A 20,785-nucleotide genomic window follows, 5' to 3' on the forward strand; every position below is an offset into this window, starting at 1 on the left:
CAAGAATTGACATTTAGATTTAGCAAGGCAGAGCAAAATGCAGAAAGAAGCATATTTAGTTTAGAAACTAAGTCTTTATATAAAACTAATGTATTGCCTTGTGTTTGCAACCTCTTTAACCTGGTTCTTCAACTTACAATTAAAAAGTAAAAACATTTTAATTGCTGCCAATAGTTTTGTCATAACATTTTTTGTACTGTTTCATGTACGTACTTGTTACTTTTACAGTTACAACTGTATGTAAGATGATGTCCTGAATTTGAGTTATATTCCTTGCATCACATTCATCCATAAACAACTTTTTTCCTTTCGTTTATTTTCAGAAGATTGTTTATTTTAAAACTATAAAATCTTACTGGACTTAACATGAGCTCATGATTAAAAGCAGTCAGGAACCCAGACTCTGAACACAGAAAATGTCTTCCTGGCTTGGAACCTATGGATGTTCACAAAAAAATTTGGATTAATGAAATCCCCCTGAAAAAGTTTATAAATTGGGTTTTACTTCTTCACTTTATAAACTGGACACTATAGTGATTTCCTATACACTTCTGCGTGAAGAAGATTTTAACTGCTGGCACTCAGTAGAAGCCCTTCTATATCATGTTTAGTTACCTCTTGTTGCGTAAAACATAATTTTGGAGCTATTTTGGAGCTAATCTAATTGACTTCAACAATCGTTGATAAAAATTTATTTTTAAACGTTTAAGCCAAATCTTTTCTGAAGGGAAAGTGTACAACCCTTTCGTACCAACAGTCAACTACTGAAACCTAATTTTCCAGGGTTTTGCTTCAGTCTTCAGTCTTTCTATATTTAACTAACAAAGCATTTTCATCTGTTATTTATAACTAACATGTTAGAATGTTCACTATCAGAGGTGAATTCAGGGATGAGCATAGACATGCACCATGTGTAGGATGTAATGGTATTTTTCCAAATATGTTTGGTCAAGGTAAGGTTTTCCAAGAAATAAAATTTATCTGCGTTGCTGTTGTGGACAATGATCCAGTGAAGACTGGATGAGGAGAAGAACATAAACAGGATTCTTCAGAACTGTACTTCAATGGCTGCTTGTTACAGTCATTAACACATTAATAAAAATACACCTCTTTTAGTTCTCAGAATTGACATTGTCCGCTATATAAACTTGTTTTTATAGACAGATTGTCCAAAATGGTATTCTATTGTCTATTGCAAAATGAGTTTGGCTAATTTGTATGTCAGTCAACCTATGTGCTCTTTGTTTGGTAACTTGACAAATCAAGTTCAACCCTATAACCTCTGAAAACCTGTAGACAACAAATGCCAGATTAACCAATTAAGACGACCACATAAGTTTCATTGAAACTTTCATTTCATTGGTGTTAATGGCAACAAATAAAGAGAATGTTCTTAAAGAAATCTTTTCCATCCTTAGCATTTGTTAGGTGAGGCCCAATTGATTTTTTTGTTATGTTTGATTTTTTTTTCCAGACAAGCCAATTAACTGGTAACTGGAGAGTCTGGAAGCTGTTTTGAAATGAAGTGTTTAGTACTTTTAATGCCTTTGCTAAGAGACTGTTGCAGGAACAACATGTTCCACTGATGACAGGTTGCAGAAATAGACCTGCTCTCCTGGCCATTCATGCCTCAGGTTATTACTAATATGTTATAAGTGTTGACGCATTGCTCCAGTGAGCAGCAACAGTTAAGTCATTTTCTTCGTTTGTACAGTGCCTTACCACACTATTAGTACCCATTAAACTTTTACAAACTTTATTGCATGACGACCACAAACTTTGATGTATCTTAATGGAATTTTTTAGATGACAGATCAACACAACAACAAGAAAGTCTGTGTTAAAGGTGCAAAACACATTAGCCTGGGGTGGCGGTTTGCCTTCCAGCAGGATAAGGACTTTAAGTATATAACCAGAGTTACAATAAAAGCATTCAGATTCATATTTTGAAAAGGCCCAGTCAAAGTGTAAATCTAAATCCAACTACGAATTTGTAGCAAGGCAAAAATAAGGTTTGGAAAAACAAAAACCAAGCTCTACACACAAACCCTGGAAGTATTTTATATAAAACCCTTAAAATTAAATGGTGGTGGTGGTGGGGAGCGTTTTATATTTAACACTCTAATATTCAGTTGAAAAACAAACAACAGTACCCTACATTACTCGCTTAGACACAATTTTTTTAATTCAGCTATTGTGGCAGTATCAGTTAAACTCTGTAGCACCAACATCAACCAGATGCATTACTTTGAAAGAAACACTGGTTCTTATTGGTTTCTGAGTCTGGTTTTTACTATTGTCACTGATACAAATTGAACTGCCTTATTCAAAATTAGGTGAAAAACATGATACAAGCTCATAAAAATTTTTTTTTAAAAAAAGAAAATCTTACAAATAAACATTTAGCAATCTAAATATGTAAGATTTAAATCTGCCTATAGTTTCAAAAAGAAGCTGTAGGGTAAATATAAGCTGTCGTCCTTGATGACTTGCAGAGCAGGAGAAATTTGAGAAATAGAACCAAAACATGTAATAAAAATTTCAAATAAATTCTGGAGGAGGTTGATAGGGTTGAAACTGGAGTTACAGTATGTTTTCGTTTTGCCTTGTTTGTCTTAACAGTTGACGCATGAAGTACATGCGTACAGTGTTTTCGGTGTTTGCATGGGGCCAGGCTCTCAGATCAGGTCAGATGATTGTCGGGGGGGCTTTGGGGCCATAGAGTGACTGACCTCTCCACAGATGTTATTACACGCAGGCTGCCTATCTGATCGTTATCCACAAACTGCATAATCATGCTAGTGTGTGCGTGTTTCTTTGACCCTTCGCTCCAGATCTCTGACTCTGTTTTTGCTTCTGTATTTCATCTAACACTATCGATTTCTCTCTTAACCTCCTCCTCAAGGTCTCCCACTTAAGGACTTTGATCTCAACTTTATAGTCGTAAACCTGTTGTGTTCATTTTTTTTTTTTTTGTCTGTGAACAAAAGTCTTAAAAATCGGCTGTAAGTAGTCTGACTTCTCCTTGGCCTAATTGTCTAAAGTCAGAGGAATATATGGACAGTTTAACTGCTGGTAAAAGTCCCTCGTAAAAATTGTGAGGTGTACTTACTATTAATAATGATTCAGCGGTGGTTTATTGAGTGAAAAATACTATTTCACTGAAGCGGAAGTCATTTTCTGAGAAAGTGCATCGTTAAACATTAATTGTCTCTGTTCAGCTTTAAGTTGCGCCTCTGTGAGGCCCATTTTACCTGCTGTGATTACAGTGTGTCAGCAGAATGAGACAATTTGGTGAAGTAGCAGCCGACAAGTTCAAACTGAAAGAAGAGAGGTTTAAACCAGAGATGCATGAATCAGTTAATCCCATGAAATGCTTTCCGTTCTCTAAATTCATAAAACTGAAAACGTTCACTTTTAACATTTTCTTTGACATTGATAGTAGTTTAGGAATTAAGTTTGTGGAAATGGTTTACCACTCAGTCCAAAGCTAGTACTTCTATCAAAAAACTGTTCAGCTATCGTTGTCTTCTTCTGCATAATTAGATCACAGGACAGCAGATTCAGGAGGAAAACTCAGTCATTTCTCTTCTCAGTGACACTCGCCATCCAGTTGATACTGGGGGACCACCCGGTGTTCCCAGACTAGAAGGGATATTCAGTTCATTCTTAGGGCTTTCCAACAGAGCCTGTTCTGGTTCCTAAATATGATTTTTAACCAGTGTGGCATGTATCCATTGAAAAACGCGGTTCCGGAGTGCCACATCTGGTTCCAGATGGGCACAGCAGAATATCTGGTTCTTCTGCACAAACTGTGTTATTACCCTGTGGGTCGGCCAAAATAAAGACAAAGAAACAAATAAGCACACTAGCAAATAGAGGCCAGAGAGGCGCAAAGGGCATCCACCATCTTGCTACTACATTGCGTAACACTCATTGTTGATGACACATTCTTGGTTCCCAAAACAGGTGGAAATGAGCATCGGCTCTTAAGGAAACACTGACGGTTAGAGGCATGCAAACCCAACCTGTTCTAGAATGAGATTTCCATGGAGTTATGCCTGAAGAATCTCCAAAGGTTGACACACCGAAGAGACATCCTAATGAAATGCCCAAACCCCCTCAGCTCTGAAGGAGTATTTTCCTACCCTAAGCTTTCCCCGGGTGGAGGAGCTATTCACATCATTTCAAAGCTCCTTGATCTCATGATCCATGTCTCATGACCCCAGGTGAAAGTTGAAACATAGACTAACTGGTAAAATGAGAGCATTGCATTGGCAGGGGAGTTCTTGGTTAGTACTTGAGGCCATGATTCGGTTCCTGAACGCTTTCCCACATGTGGGAGGAAGAGTTGAGGGCAGTTGCAGTGGCAAAGGTGGACTGCCGTAGTATTTTTGAATTGAATTGAATGAGCTTTATTATGAGAGTCCTTTCAATATGTCTGCTCTTGGGTCTTAGCACACCATGAGCTATGACACTGTTTAAGTCTCTTATTTTCCTAGCAGGTTTGTAATAACTAACACTATAAATGTAAGTGCAGTTTTCTTTTATTGTCTCCACACCAACTGTTTCATTCTTTTTAGGAAAAAAGTTTTAGGATATTTGTAGAAGACAGTAAGAGAATATGTTTAAATGTTTATAAACCCTGAGAAATCAGACTTTTAGCAGACATTTCACTCTAAGACAATTGCAGGAGACCTTCATCAGGACATTAGACTGAGTTGAAATAATCTTTCATGCCACAGGTGATGCTACTGTTATTGTCAAACCATGCAAGGTTTGACAACAACCTGAAGTTGTTATGATTACGGAGAATTTCAGACACGGACCAATGTGCTCTTTAAACTACTGTTTTTTTCCTGCCAATGTGCAACCTAGTAACTTTCCAAAAACATCCCATAATACATTAATGAGTTTTTTCTTTGTTTCATTAGCTGTGCTACTTACTTTAAGTAGCCAGGTTTCAGCCACATGGTTTTGATGATGCACAAACGTGACGCTATATCAGATATAGACCAGGAAGTAAAATATCAATGAAGGCAACCGTTGCAGTGACTCCATATGCGCTTTATATCCAGTTTCAATACAAAGGTACAAAAAACAGATTAATAAATATGTTTGATGTGACCCATATCTTGTAGAGTTTGAAAGAACCTAAAGATTTGCTGACAATCTAGACTGTTGAAATCACAAACTGCCTGGTCCTTAAAGATCCTACAACACCAAACAGAAGACATTAGTCTGTAAAAATCTGGAGGTGTTTAACCTTGTCAGGACCAGAACCTCGGTACCAAATGGCTCCACAAATAATATAGTTTGGTCTTTGCTATGGTGAGTGTTTTTTCACATACTGTTTAGTTAAATTGCTTGCAGTTAGTTGGAGTAGCTATAATGTCAACAAATTGGAACACACCTTAATGGCTATATTACCCTGAAAGTTGCTTGTTTCAAGGCAATAGTTACAATAATGCTGGTTACATATCTTACCTTGACTGTTTGATGTCCTGTTTCCACAGATCACCTCTGACTCTAGGCTCATGGCACCAGTAAAATGCTCCTCTAGGATGATATGTAGGTGCTCAACTGATTGTTTAAGATCCAATATATCCTGCGCTTATTCCAACCATCTTTGTTGTTCTTCCTTTAGCTTCATCGTCTGCTCTCATTGAGATGCCTCTAATTAGTGCTTAGATTGTTGGTGATTGAAGTTGATCATTACAGCCTACCAATGCAATGTTACCCAAGGAGGTGAGGCAGCCTAAAACGTCCAAATGAAGTTCATTTTAGACTAATGGAAGCTTAACAATCAGTGTCAAGTAAAAGAGCATTTAACGCCAAAGTTGGATAGCTAACCTACTGCTGACGAAGTCGCTGCAGACAATGACATCAGCAGATGCCGCTCCTCCCGACAGCTTACGCAGATTTAAAATCCACTTCTTATGGGGTTGTTCTGTTAGCTTTTTACATGTTTCATAATTCTAAACAACTACCTTTGGCGCCCTGCAATAATCCTTTCCATTTTCTTTATTAGAAAAAGTGGAGCAGCCATAAACTGTGCCATTTTTTCAAATGGAAGATCCTGAGCTACTTCAATGCATGCCCTCCATTTGTATTCCATGCTCTCGCGGTACAGCTACGCTATGTCACGTGAAAGCAACCTATTGACAGCTCAGACCTTGAAGATTAGAGCAAGCAGACTCAGATGGTTGAACGTGTCCTCTGGTGTTTAGGAACAGTCTCTCCCTTCTCTGAAATTTAAACAAAGAATAGTAGCTACTGTTCTTAACGATTGTCAAATGTCACACAACAAACAGTTTTTAAAATTCTCCTTTGATGGGGTGAGTATGATATCCCAGTTTAATTCAATTTCGGTGAGTTGAGTAATGCAGACTCAGAAGACTCAAAGAAAGACTCAGAACAAATCTTTAAGAAATTGATCATCCTGCTGATTTGATTAAGAAAAATATTGGTTTGTTCACTGTGTACCCTTTGTTCAGTTTCAGCAAGCGTTGTTTTGCTGCACGCACACAACATTACTTTACATACAGTTACCAACTCGGTTCTGAATCCAGAGAGCGGAACACGTCGGCAGCCATTTCAGGTTGACCTTTCCGGGGCTGATAGAGCTGCTGTTAAAGTTTCCGCCATCTTATTGAGTGAGCTGATGGAGCTGGAGCAGAAGTTGGATTCAAGAAAAACAAAAATCACTTCTGAATCACTGAAGCTCTTATTGGCTTGATCTCCTGTGATTCTCTTTCTGGAAACTGACGGGGCTAAAGGTACCACCTTCAAATTACACTTCCTCATCTTTCTTTTTCTCAGTCTTACTTCAGCCATTTAGAACTTCATTGTTTTTTTTTTGTTTAAAAATCTTGAATTTAAATTTAAAACAGAAAAGGATAAAGGTTGTTGGATTTTTAATAAAATTAACTAATACCTATAACCAAGTAACTTTTCAAATCTATCTTTTAAGCTGGGGTATGTAACTTATAATCAAAAAAACTATTTTTCTACATAACTGTCACTATGTTGTAACAACATAATATGAGACAAATAATTTTTTGGAAGGATTGATGTCCTCAGCCTCTTTCTAATGCTGGTATTGCCATCTGAAGAAATGCACTGCTTCCGGTCAAAAACAACCAATCAGAGCCAGGAAGAGCATCTTAGCGCTCACAATAATGCTCGTGTAAGCACTGCTTAATGTGCTAATGACGGAGAAACAACTTACCATTACATGACAAACCATTTATCCGCCATCATCGGTGATCATGCTAACTGGTCTCAGCATTCATGGGGAAAATATGTAGCAGAGAGCAAGGTGGAGTCTATGGGCAGTCCGTACACAAGCATGATTGACAGTGCTAAGTCCTACTGGCTCTTATTTGTTGTTTATGACTGAGATGTGTATTTCTGTATTTAGCTCTGGGAGCACTGGGAGAAGGTAGATCAGCTCATTTTTTAAACATACAATATGTCTCAAACTATACTGTCATGACATAGTGAAAGTTTTAACAAATTTGTGAAAAACCTTTTTTTATCAGTTGCACACCCCATCTTTTAAAGGATCCATGACTAGTTGAGCATGTTGACCTGAATATGTTGTAGTTTCCCTATTAACCCAAAAGATGTTGCTTGTGATTTGTAAAAACTTACTTCAAAACTTGTAAATCAGTATTAGTTTTCCCCGTACTGATACAGCCATTTTTCACCTGTGTAATGCATGCTGAGCTGATGATGCAGGCAGGTTATAGTGGATTCAAGTCCATAAACAAAACATAGGAACTGAAGGTTGGCTGATGAGGGCAGCTCACAAAACATGTAGAATAGTTAGAGCAAACTGCCTCAAAGTCTTCATGTCAACTTATACACAAGATATCTGCACTGTTACATCTTTAGCAGGAGCTAACATGAAGTCAAAACAAATCAAAAGATAATAAATAGAAGTCACACAAAATATAATATCAGATTGAATTTAACATGCTGCAGACTGTCATTAATCAGTAAAAATTCAAATGACAAAAGTGAAAATATGTACTTTTGTAACATAAATGTTCTGGAACATTTTCTGAGTGAGACAAATTCAAAAGCAATTTTATTTAAATTTCAGACTATGGAGCAAAGTCGGAAAAACATCTGACTTTCTTATCAGTTTTATCAGTTTTTTTCTTTTGCTCAAAGGGTCAGAGGTTTAAAAAAACACTTTGTTGATGCCGCCCATTTACGGTAACATGCAAAGGGCCAACTCAATGATGGGTGGGAGGTGTGTGTATGTGTGTGCCGCCATCTGCATGTTTGTTTGACCCAAGCTGTGTTTCCAGCGGAAGTCAGAACTCTGTGGTCTGCTGCCTTGTGGAGAGAACATAGAAGAAATGCATCTGTTTATCATTAAAGAGCCGATCTGTCAACACGACCTGATCAAAAAAACTTTTACACATTTTGGCAGCAGTGTGGGTGTCTGTGGGGGTGTGTGCTGTGTGTTGGCGTGGACACGGGCATTTGTCCACCTTGTCTTCGTGCAATGAGAGGTCTTTCACCAGGGCAACTAGTAGCTTGTTGTGAAATCATGAGTTCTTTCGTTTGGACATGTGCATGCATGTGTTTTTCTGTTGTGTAATATAATGCAACAGCTGTGCAGGACGCTGAAAAACACTTGAATTTTTTATTATAGTTTTGACTCGAGTCAGAGTGGGAATAAAATATGTTTCCATGAGTGTTCTCAGTTTTCCATGTTGCTACACAGAGGGTAAAAACCTCACAGAGACAATAATTAGCTTGTAAACATCCTCACAAAAAGAGATCGGATTTTCTGAAATAGACTTCTGTAGATGTTAGTATCTTATCTAGAAAATTGCTCTTCAAATGACCCAAATTTATTGAAACTAGAGTCAAGTTACCAGCCTGCAAGACAAAACAAAAGTTTAAAATTTTATTTTGTGCTTAAAGTAAAATTTCTACATTTTGTTGTGATTCAGGCTGTTTGTTTTAACACTTTACACTATGTACACATTGCATTCCTACTATTTATATAGAAGTCTAGGGTAGAATCATGTTTGTCTAAAGTACATTGCATTTGTTCCATGTTAGGCACCTACTGCAAAAGAGAACATGTTAAGCAACACACTGAGTGCATCTATGGGATTGAATATTACTCAACTTGCTTAAATTACCAGAAAACCTAATTAAAAATAATTATCTAATGCAAAGATTATAACACATAACATTATTTGAGCTGGATTATCCTCCAGGATAATCCTGGAGGAAAACCTGTTACAGGTTCCAAAGGATTTGAGACTGAGGAAGAAGTTTGCCTTCCAGCCGGAGAACAACTCTAAAAGTACAGCCAAAACTATAATTAATGCTCGAAATGCCTCTGTGAGTTAGAACAAATTAGTCCAGACTAAAATCCAACTGAAAACCCCAGGTAACATGTGAAAATAGAGATTCACAGACACTGTCCATCCAGTCCGACTGACCTGGAGCTATGCAGCAGAAAAGAATGGGGAAACTTTCTGTCTACACAGAAAGCTACACCTGAACCGATGTGCAGACAATAGAAAAAAGTGGCTCTGCATAAAAACAAGTCAGGGGAGCTCAATATGTATGTTGGCTGTGTTTTTGGACTTCTATTTCTACTTCTACTTTAAAGTTATACACTACATTATGTTATTCTATAGAATAAATTCCCATTAATATACATGGAAGCTTCTAGTTCCTACATGATAAAATACAAGAAACGTTTCTGTGGTATGAATACATTTGAAAAGCGCTGTAATGTGTAGACTGATCTGATTGCTTGCTGGGAGTGTTTATCAGTAGTGTGTTTTCCTAACCAACATCCTTTTATCTGTTTCCATCTCAACTTCCTGCCAGTTTGTTTTCACTGGCACACCATTTACCAATTTAATGGTTAAAGTTTAGACATGACTCCTTCCACACGTATGACTCCGATTTCTTCTTATGTAATATTTTCTGTTTTTATTGCTTGTCAAGCTTTCAGAAGGGTTGGTTGCTGCTCAACAACATTCCCCACTTTTTATTATAATCATAAACCAAGGCAAGTTTCTAAGTCAAGGTTTAGCCTCTTTTCTTATATAAGATGGACAAAGAGTGCTTGTGTACACATTCAAAGGCCTCTGTGGTAGCCAAACAAAAAAGACCAAGTTAATAGATTTCAAAGGTTATGAAAGTTTTAAAACTTACATTGTTACATGATCTTTCATGAATAAATCCAAGATGAAGAAAGAGGTATGTCACAGGAATGGTCAAAGTCAATATTGTTACTAACAAAAGAACTCGACACATTTACAAGGTTTGCTAGTATTGATTCAGACTAGTTCCACAAAATTTGCTGAGACATTTGGGGGAAAGAAAAAAAATTCAGATTTTGTCATTTTCATCAGCAATTCCACCACATGTGAGAGTTTGTAAATAAGATAATTGCTGTTTTTGTTTGTGGTATTAAAGGATCTGAACAAATTTTATGAAACTGTTGTTAAGAAACAAACACCAGCACTGAAGAACAAATATTTCCCTATTTTTTCTTACACACAGGTTTATCTCAACAAATTAGAATATAATTAAAAAGGTAATTTATTTTGGTATTTCAATACAAACTGTGAACCTTATTATATAAATTTAGGACATATTGATTGATACCAGGACATGAGCATCAGCCTAAACTGCTACAGAGATCCACAGCTAAGGTGGGAGAGTTTGTCAACATGGCAACTATGCATCATAAACTGTTCTTTATGGAAATGTGTCAAGAAGAAAGTCATGAGAAATTCCATTTTTAGTTTAGTCTCATTTACATGAGAGACATGTTTCAAAAACATAACAAACACATCACCAAAACAAATAATTAAGAAATTTAATTCACTTAATTAAGCAATGACATATTAACTAAAAACATGAGCAAATTTCATAAAAAAAAAAAAAAAACATTCTCGCTTTGTCTTAAAAGAAATTTCAATTGAATTTTTCCATAAATGACCTCCCTTTGTGGTGCTCTATATGTAGTACACGCCGAAACAAACACACACACACACCCACACACACACACACACACACACCCGCAAATTTGTATTTCTACTCATATTAGGTCTTTGCATTAACTTCCATTCATTTTTCATTCATTTCTACAGCCTAACTATGACCTTCACTCTAAACCTAAACTGAACTAAACTCAATTCATACCTCGGTCTTAAAACCAAGTCTTGGCCGAAGTACAAGCTAAGGTAGGAAAGTACTAATTGGGTCCCAGTTTTGGGCCCCATAAGGAGCAGTCGGTGCCCACAGTGTAGTATTTGTCATAAAAATGGTCCTTACAGTGTATCAGTAAGGCCATGCAGACACACACACCTACACAAAATTAATCCAAATGGCTGAAGGTCATGCTAACACTGGTTACTATCACATCAATTTGTTGCTGGATTCTATTTTACTTTAATAAAATCACTTGTACAATTCAGATTCCTTCTTAACATATCACTTTTGCTAAGCAAATCTGAGCTGGCGCATAAAGGCAACCAGCAGGTTTACCTGAAATTCTGCAAAAGGAGATGTGAAAATAAACCACTTCCCCTCCCTGGGCTAGGATTTAAATCTCTTTTGCAATTCCTTTTTTTTTTCTTTTTTTGGTCTGGCCAATGTGTTGTTGCTAACACGCAAGGTTAAATGTCCCATGATGACAAAGCAAATGTGGCGAGGCAATGACCCAGAGGGCTGCGACCCAGTTTAACCCCCTATTTGTCCCTCTTCTTTAGCACTGTAAAAATCAAACCTCACCCAATCATTTTTTTTTGGTTTAAGAAAACATCCCTTTTTGTCCTTTGTAGCTGTGCTGATTAAAAATGTTTTAAACTTAGCGTGCTGTGAACATGCTGTGTGTTGACTTTTATACATGGCCTTTAACCACGCACAGACCTTGATAAGTTTGTCACTCCTGCCTCTTTAACAGCTGACACAGATTCAGTATGGTCTTCTTGTTTGGAGTTTTACAAATGGTGAACTCAGTCTTTGATGGGCAAAGAAAGCACACAAAAACACTGCCAAGTGTTATAACACAGGCTAGAGTTACTTTACCTTTGGTTTCTCAATCATTCTCTTTACTTTGGAGAAGGACCAAGTGTTGTTCACCTGAAATGTGTAGAGATGAACTCAAAACAAGTCGTGTTGGGTTTGTGGCTAGATGAATGAGATAAAGGACCTTTGCACAGACCGAAAGAGTTCAACCGTAAATTCACTGAGAACAAAGATGGCTTTAGGTATCAAAAACAGAATTTCTGTTTTTTTATTTATCATCAAATTCAATTCTATTTTAAATGATGTCACTTCACAGTACATGTTGTATCAAGAAACTTTGCAAAACACTCAACTCAATCCAACCACACAGACATATTCCAAGTCAAAAACATACATTCCAAATTGATCCAAGTTTTAAAACAATTCATCATGTTCATTTTAAATAATTTACTGAACCCTGTGGTACTCCACAAGTATCCCTGGAGTGATAAAAATAATTTATAAAACAATATAACAGTCTTAAATGTAGATACCTTTAAAGATTCCTAAGGGGAGTTAAAATAAGAAAAGTTGAATAGTAATTATGTCAGTGGTAACATCTAGACTGACTAAAGAAAATATAAGCAATTTGTCTGCCTATTACAAATGTATTTGAGTGAAAAGCCCTGCACTTTGTTCCAGTGTTTTAAATAATTTAAATGTAAATATGAGACCTATGTTTTAAGTCTTGTGTGAATATTTTATGAGACCTATGTTGCTCTTATTAGGTGCTTAATGTGATGAGACCAAGCTAATTTCCCCAACCAAAACCAATTTCTAGCTTCAGCCAAAAATGTTGTGTGTGTTTTGTTTTTTAAAATAAAGCCAGAGGGAGAAAACAATTCAGAGTTTTAAGGAAGGACAAGATTGTTTTTTCACATGGAAATAAAAAAGAGAAAGAAAACAGGAAATAGTTGACTGACTGTCCAAAAATACGTTTACAGGTCTCATAAAGTGAAATCAACAACATAAAATCCTCATTGTGAATGTTAAAAAACCCATTAATTACGAGCTTAACTAGACGTTTTTCCTCTCCATGTAGTAGTAAATAAGGTCATATAATGTGGCATAGTTATGTTGCTCAAAAGCGCCAGCAGAGATCTGTCCTGCTGAGTGAGTTGTTGACTGGTATTCTGCAGGTTGAAGGTATCAGGACAACAAAACACGGGGCGTGTTTTTCATGCCTGTTGATTTGGAAAGACTGAACAACTTTAAAATTCTTTTTTGCAAACAACTAAAAATTAAAGTTGTAAGAAAAAAAGCTTCCAAGTAAAAAACCCACAAAGGAGTCATTATCAAGAAATTTAACTTTAAGTTTGAAAAAGAAACAAAATAAAATGGTATTTATATGATGATGACATGCCAATTAGTGATATTACTACATAAAAAGTGGGCTTGAGGTATGATGCTACTTTAGAAGAGAAAAGTTTTTTTTTTCTTTTTACCAGTGAAACATCACGTCTAACATATGAATATTCCCTTGAGTATGAAAATACTTGAAATATTTGTCCCAAATGATTGAAGTGTGAAATAATCAGACTAAACATTGACTTAAAGCATTTTGATCTGAAAATAAATAAAAACTATGAATAAAAAATAAAATTCCTAAGTACACATAAAAAATTTGCCGTTTCTGATTACAAATCATAAATAAGATCCTTGAGGTGAATTTTGAAGTGATTTAGATGTCAAAATAATACCACCTATGTATATAATATGACAACACAAGCAGCTGTTTTTTATCTTATGGTTTTTTTTCCGTTTGTGTTGTTATTAAATGTATTTTGTCTTGTATTCCCCAGCTTTTACAACCTATATTCTTTTTTTATCCTTCTGGATCAGTCCTGTACTGGCTAGCAAAGCCCATCGTTCCGGTAACAGTTTTTGTCATCCTTTCTCTCAGTTTGCAGTAAAAGTCTCTGTTTTTAGAATCCTGTTCCATTTGTGCACTCAATCTTTCTGGTAAATACTATAAAAGAAAATTAGTTTGGCAAATAATCTGGAAAATAAATTAAAGCCAGACGGTTCTTTGTCTGGACACATCTTAAACACAATAAAGAGGGCCATCTGCTTATAGTAATATCGGTTAATAATAAAACAATAATATGTTATGTTAGTTATTACATCAATATATTTCCTCTGGGTCTAATTCAGCTCTAGCTTTTATTATCAGAATAAATTCCACCCCAGTGTTAAAAGTTTTTTTTTTTTTGTACATTTATTATTGTATTTTCTGTTTGGTGTTAGTTTTGGAGAGTCCCTAGAACTTCTTTATGTCTGTTCTTGAAATGATTTTGAACATTTGGCTCCACCTGCCGACAGAATGAAAATACACATGTAATTTACATGAACATGTTTCATCTTTTTCACAATCGGGACAATTTAAATGAATCTGGATAACTAGTATCTTAAAAAAATAAATGAATTAAATAAAAATAACAAAAAGTTACAAATAATTACAATAATAATAGTAGTAATAATAATTCTATTTACATATAGCAGATATATGTGTTTAAAATTCTTTTTGCAAACAGAAATCTTAAGTTGTGATCAGATAAAATGCCCTGAAATTTATAGTTCTAATATGACAACATGCAGAAAATGTTGCAGTATGAATACTTTTGCAAAGGCTCTGGACCTGGAGCTGCTGCATTTCCTAGGTAAACAGCGCCCTCTACTGTGTTGGACTGAAAATTATTCTGATACCAAAAGTGCTTACAAATAGATTTGTTTAAAATATATCATTGTTAAATTTTAACCTTGGTTGGTCCAAAGTAACAAATTAGTGGTTTAAAAAATATATGTAAAAATTATTTATATATCAAATATTATCCAGGTACATCAAATGTACTGTATACCTTTGACTTACAGAATCCGAATCAGGTTTATTGTCAAGTGTTTTTGCTTGCTGTTACTAAAATAAGAGATGCATAAACATGTTTATAGAACAAATGTACAAATAGAAAATAATGCATGTCTTGCCTCGCAGACACATTATACAGCATTTTGGGTGGGATAGTAGAAAAGCTTTTGAGGTCAAATTTTACAGATTGTCACTGTGTATCTTGTATTAATATTTATGATTGACATACTGTGGAAACCTTCGAGGGCCTGAAAAACGTCACTGTGATAAGTGGCTTTAAAAGTGACCCTAACTTGATTATATCTCTCATTTATAATATGTTACATTCCCAAAGACAAACACCTACATCTGGAATAACAGCTTCTTGAAGCTAACTCACATTGGTTAGAGTTAGGCTGGGCTATTATGGTATTTACATTTAAAGCATATTAATATTTATTACTGCTGTCATGGAAACAACTGGGAAAAAGAGTAACAGCAACAACTTAAGCAATACCAAGTGTTTGGATTTTGGAAACATCATACTTAAGTGTTTATCGCTACGATGATAAACTCTCAATAAAGACAAATGATATGATACCTGCATATCCCTAAGTGGAAGCTATTTACAGGGTCTGTTAGCCTATCAATCAATCAATCAATCAAATTTTATTTGTATAGCACATTTCAGCAGCAAGACATTTCAAAGTGCTTTACATCATTACAAACACAGAATCACAATGCAATATAGAATCAGTCATTAGGTCAAGTTACATCAATAAATTTGTAATTGATTACACTTTAAATACAATTCTAAACAGGTGGGTTTTCAGTTGAGATTTAAAAGAAGTCAGTGTTTCAGCTGTTTTACAGTTTTCTGGAAGTTTGTTCCAAATTTGTGGTGCATAGATGCTGAAAGCTGCTTCTCCTCGTTTGGTTCTGGTTCTGATGCAGAGCAGACCAGAACCGGAAGACCTGAGAGGTCTGGAAGGTTGATACAATAAAAGCAGATCTTTAATGTATTGTGGTGCTAAGCCGTTCAGTGATTTATAAACTAACAACAGTATTTTAAAGTCTATTCTTTGAGCTACAGGGAGCCAGTGTAGGAACTTTAAAACTGGTGTTATGTGCTCTATCTTCCTGGTTTTAGTGAGAACGCGAGCAGCAGCATTCTGGATCAGCTGCAGTATAGATCTGTACAAAAGGTTTCAAAGTTCAAGCTTTCTGCTTGTTCTATAATGCCTCCGCAGGTGGGCAGTATGCATTGGAGTATGTAATGTCCCAACCTTTCTCTGACTTCACTGTGAAGTCAGAGAAAGATCATTTATTGTCCTCTTTGTTCCTGACAACCATGACATTCCACTTTTTTGCATTATATTTAATATCACACTCCAATTCATACTGAAAGCAAAGCAGTTGCTGCAGACCAGCACTATACAGACAAAAAGAGAATCACAAGATCATCAGCATCCATCAGGTGGTTGATGGTTCTGTTGCCAACCTGAAATTCAGTCTCACATTGATTCAGCAGCTTAGATAAATCATCCATATACACGTTAAAAAGCGAAGAAGACAAGATGCTGCCTTGTTGCACACTTTACCCACATAAAAAGATGATACAGAATTTTCCCCAAAAAACTGGTGAGCATATCAATACACTAAGATTCTTAAAAAATATTTAAGATTTTCTCTACAAGCAATTTATTAAACACATTTTCATAATTTACATGATCAAACGCTTTTGATGCATCAATAAAACAGTTAAAAACTGTGGCATTATGCCTATTGTATAACTGTAAGATCTCATTGAAACCAAAAATGCACACATCAGTGCCAATGTTTTGATTTAATTGTGATAGTTCAACTAAAATCTCAACGGGCCAACATTATGAAATGTAGTTTTAGGTCAGGCTGATTAATCTAAAGAGACAGAGCGGTTGAAGGTGAGTGGTGAGGTCTAACGTAAAAGAGGTAAGGAATGAAAGAAAGGACAAACGGTAGAAGGGTCAAGGTTCATTTACTGAAATGTTTTTGACTCATTCTATTACTAAATTAAACAAAAAATACAAATAAAACAACATATTAGAAAGAATAATCTTTAGTTTAGATTTAGTGAAGACTTTTTTTCAGGAGAACAAAACTGATTGTTATAAAAACAATTAGTGGAAATAGGTCAAATCAATAACACACTCAATAATATTCAATAGGTGGAGTGGAGTAAACTGATCATTTTTCATGCACTAAACATTTAACAAGTGTAAACAAGAAATTAGAACTACTTTCTATTGTTCTAATTTAGAGACAACCAAACATAATGATGGTGAATGCATCGTAATCAGACTGAAAAAGCATAATTTTTAAAAATGTTATCCCCACCTTTAAACAAAAATGATTGACTGATATAACATAAATATTGTCATTTTATATCCTCACACCTTCACATATTAAATCCTTTCATTACTTTTTCTCTGATGTCACACATTATTCACACTGCATTTGGTCCCGACGTGAATGGAAAAACTACCATTTATAAGACATGCTTTTCTTTAAGACGTATAAAGTAAGACACATAAGCAAACCCTACACTGTTTTAGCTTCATAAAAGTTTTTCCATTTTTAAAACGTTGACTTGGGCCAACGCAAGCATCCAGGGGGGAGCGTATACGTCTTTGTGTGTGAGGACAAGTTTGAACCCCAGTTTTTTGTACAGATCCACAGCAGCCATCTGGGTGGAGGTGGTCCCTAGCACCAACTTAGAGAAGCCTCGCTCCTTACAGAAATCAATCACAGTCTGAGTCAACCTGCGGCCCAGTCCCATCCGCCTGGACTTTGGCGAGATGCTCATTCGGAACATTTCCCCGTGCTTCTCATTCCCACTTCCTATACACAACACAGCCACCATCCCGATGACCTGCATTGCCCCGTCGACCTCAGCCTCTGCCACCCAAAAGCAATCATCCGGTCTGCTCAGGTACGTCCCGTCGATGTCCTGCATGTCTGTCTTAAGTTTCATTGCGACATACCTGGCGAATAGGTAGTAGGAGCAGCAGTAGATGAGTCCCACCCAGGCTGTTGGCAGCAACAGAGCTGTATACAAAGAGCCGAGGAGGTAGCCAACCAAACCCAGAGACAGAGTAATAGTGAGGTGTAGAGGGCTAAGCATGGCATTCTGAAAACATGGGCCGATGTGCTCCCTGATGCCGCTACTGAACAGGCGCCGCACCGTGTCCTTGTCTGAGGGACGGTAGCGGCGGATCACCAGCTCCATGACTACAGGAAAAAGCAAAAAAAAGAAGCATCAATTGCCAGTTTTTTATTATCTATTTGGTATCTTTTCCAGAACCAAATTATGGAGAAGCGGCATAGAGTCTCTATTCTCCTCAAATGTAGAACAAACATCCAGAAAACTACAAAGATGCTGAAATACTGAGGTCCTTTAAATCAAGGCTAAAACTCCACCTGTTTAGAGTTGCCTTTGATTCCTAGTAATTGGCTCATTGATCGATATATTGGATACTTATTGCTAATGTAACACTTAAAGTTTATAGCTTGTTGGTTACTGTATAATGTTTAGTGGAGTAAAGCACTTCGAACTGCCTTGTTCAAAGTCAAGTCACGCTTAACTTAACTTTGTCAATTCGCATAAAAATATGATTCTTATGTAATAACAGATCTAAATTAATGCACCATATTCAAATGGAGTGTACTAAAATACTTTGTCACCTTTACAGAGTAAGATCTGGACAGAAATAGAGCTGGAAATCAAATTATTTCAACTTCTGCAGAAAGGACTATTATATATTTCATTAGTGTTATTTTAGTCAGCAGCATGAAGCGAAGCTGCCAGGCTACTATGGTTGTGCATTATTCTCCAATCCAATGTTTTAATAGGTTTGCAGTTTTTATTAGTCTTAATATTTAGTTTTGACTTTAGATTTTCAATTCTATTTTAGCTTTAGGTACTTTTTACCATTTGTTTGATAAATTATTATTATTATTATTATTTTAAATGCTGGTTTCAGTTCTAGTTTAAGTCTGTTTTGTAAGATGAGTTACATAATATGGGGCAAGACTGAAATAGTAGAAAAGTAAAAAAATAAATCCCAGAAATTGACAATGTTTTTTTTTTTATGTATTCATTTAAAACAGAACAGCTATAAATCGCAGCTGCTGAAAGTTGGTGCAATGCACAGTGTTTTAAGTGTTTAGCTATCACTTAAGACACTGACTGAACTAGACTGAATGTGAATTGGCGAACAGAAGTGATCACCTATTTGTGGGTTTGTTACCCTTTAATAATGTCACTTATTTCCTTTCACTACAAGACATTTCTTTTTATCTAAATTGCAGTCATATTCAAAGTTATCTCAAATTGAACTTTGGCACTTTCTCCCAACTGTAGCTGGCATGATAGGTGTGGACGGACTGCAACACCTGACTGAGGTACCTGCTGTCTGCCGACATAATGCGGCAGAGCGAGGAAAGAAACTAAACTTTATATAATGCCAGACACAACCATAAACTAAGCTATAAATTCAGTTAATTTTATGAACACTTGTTAGTTGTTCTTTTTTTTTTTTTTTTTACAAACTCTCATTTTTATTTTTATTTCAGTTAAGAAAAACATTTCAATGCAATAAAGATGTGAACGTTTCAAATACAGTTTCCTTATGCTAAATGATTTCGAAATGCAATATTTCACTTCCCTAATATGTTGTTTGTAGGATTTGTTGATTTAAGAATAAGAAGTTGAAGATTTCTTTTTAAACCAAGTATATAATCAAGTACAAAATGGTAGAACTGCACGTAAAAATAATAAAAGCACGGGGGTACTACCTATTTCAGAAAAGATAACTAGTGTAGCTGGTAGAAATATTTAAGTGGTGCTGTATTAAATTCCTCTGTCTTTCTCTGTCAATGCCAAACTGCACAAGTTAGCCTGGGCTGTGTAGCAGCTCGTGAGCTAGCGGCCACAAAGGAAACAAAAAGATTAATCATGTTTTTATGATTAATCATCATCAATCATGTTTTTATAGTCAAATACGCAGTAAACTCGGGTCAGCACAAAGTTTACGGAGCCAAACTGAAGCGTAAAAATCACAAACAGCATGAAGAGCAGCTTTTTCCCCCGTCACCATAATTTCTTAAATCTGAATGCTAACCTAACTTAAACTCCTGACTGGGATTTACACAATTGTTCGGTTATGTTAAACTCACCACAACAAAATACTTCTCGGACCCTTACTGTACTCTACGCAAACTTCCTCGGTTTGTTCAGTTTATCGAATAACAACTCGACCGACGAACCCTTAAGACAACAACCCTGGCAAACACCGTTTGAACTTATATTTAGGTTAAGTTAAACTTTAAACTTTTGCAGTTTAATGAACAGGACGCACACTGCTATCCTGTATTTGACTTTGGTCAGAGTACACAAGCGGCAGAAACGAGAACACTGTTTGTTTTTCCTTTTAAATCCAACTCTACTCACCTGAAGTTATAGCTTGTCTATCAGGGGCGCAACTCTGTGACATCGGTAGTAAACTGAGTTTTAAAGCCGTAAAATGTTAAGATATGTCAGTAAAGGAGGAGGTCAATGAATAAATCACAAACTGTTGCAGATAAGTGATCAAAGCGGCCCGGGGTAATAACTTACATTTGGACCGCTTTCTCAACTTATCTGTCAGTCATTTAACCATCCTGTTAAGTTTCTTTTTTCAGGTACAGTAATAATGTTCGCAGTGTTGTATAGTAACGAAGTAAAAATACTTCACTACTTTACTTAAGTATATTTTGGAGTACTTCATACTTTCCTCGAGTATGAAAATTTTTTGATGACTTTCACTTTTACTTCACTGTATTTCCGAACTTAATTGC

The 20,785-nt window shown here is 36.0% G+C and overlaps 1 protein-coding gene across 2 annotated transcripts; it reads right to left on the reverse strand.

Moving 5' to 3' along the window:
- Positions 1–16,018: 16,018 nt before the first annotated feature.
- LOC102225553 (putative N-acetyltransferase 8B) lies at positions 16,019–20,505 on the reverse strand. Of its 2 annotated transcripts, none has more exons than XM_023324549.1 (2): positions 20,400–20,505; positions 16,019–18,178 (listed from the first exon to the last, which is right to left on the reverse strand). In XM_023324549.1, exons 1-2 carry the CDS (start codon positions 20,440–20,442, stop codon positions 17,505–17,507), a joined length of 717 nt encoding a protein of 238 aa, XP_023180317.1. In that variant the 5' UTR covers positions 20,443–20,505; the 3' UTR covers positions 16,019–17,504. The 2 variants fall into 2 exon arrangements, with proteins under 2 accessions (XP_023180317.1, XP_005807596.1); XM_005807539.2 differs by lacking the exon at positions 20,400–20,505 and adding an exon at positions 20,126–20,363.
- Positions 20,506–20,785: the final 280 nt, after the last annotated feature.

This window comes from Xiphophorus maculatus, chromosome 20 (assembly GCF_002775205.1).
Source record: "Xiphophorus maculatus strain JP 163 A chromosome 20, X_maculatus-5.0-male, whole genome shotgun sequence".
In the NCBI taxonomy this organism is placed as follows: Eukaryota; Metazoa; Chordata; class Actinopteri; order Cyprinodontiformes; family Poeciliidae; genus Xiphophorus; species Xiphophorus maculatus.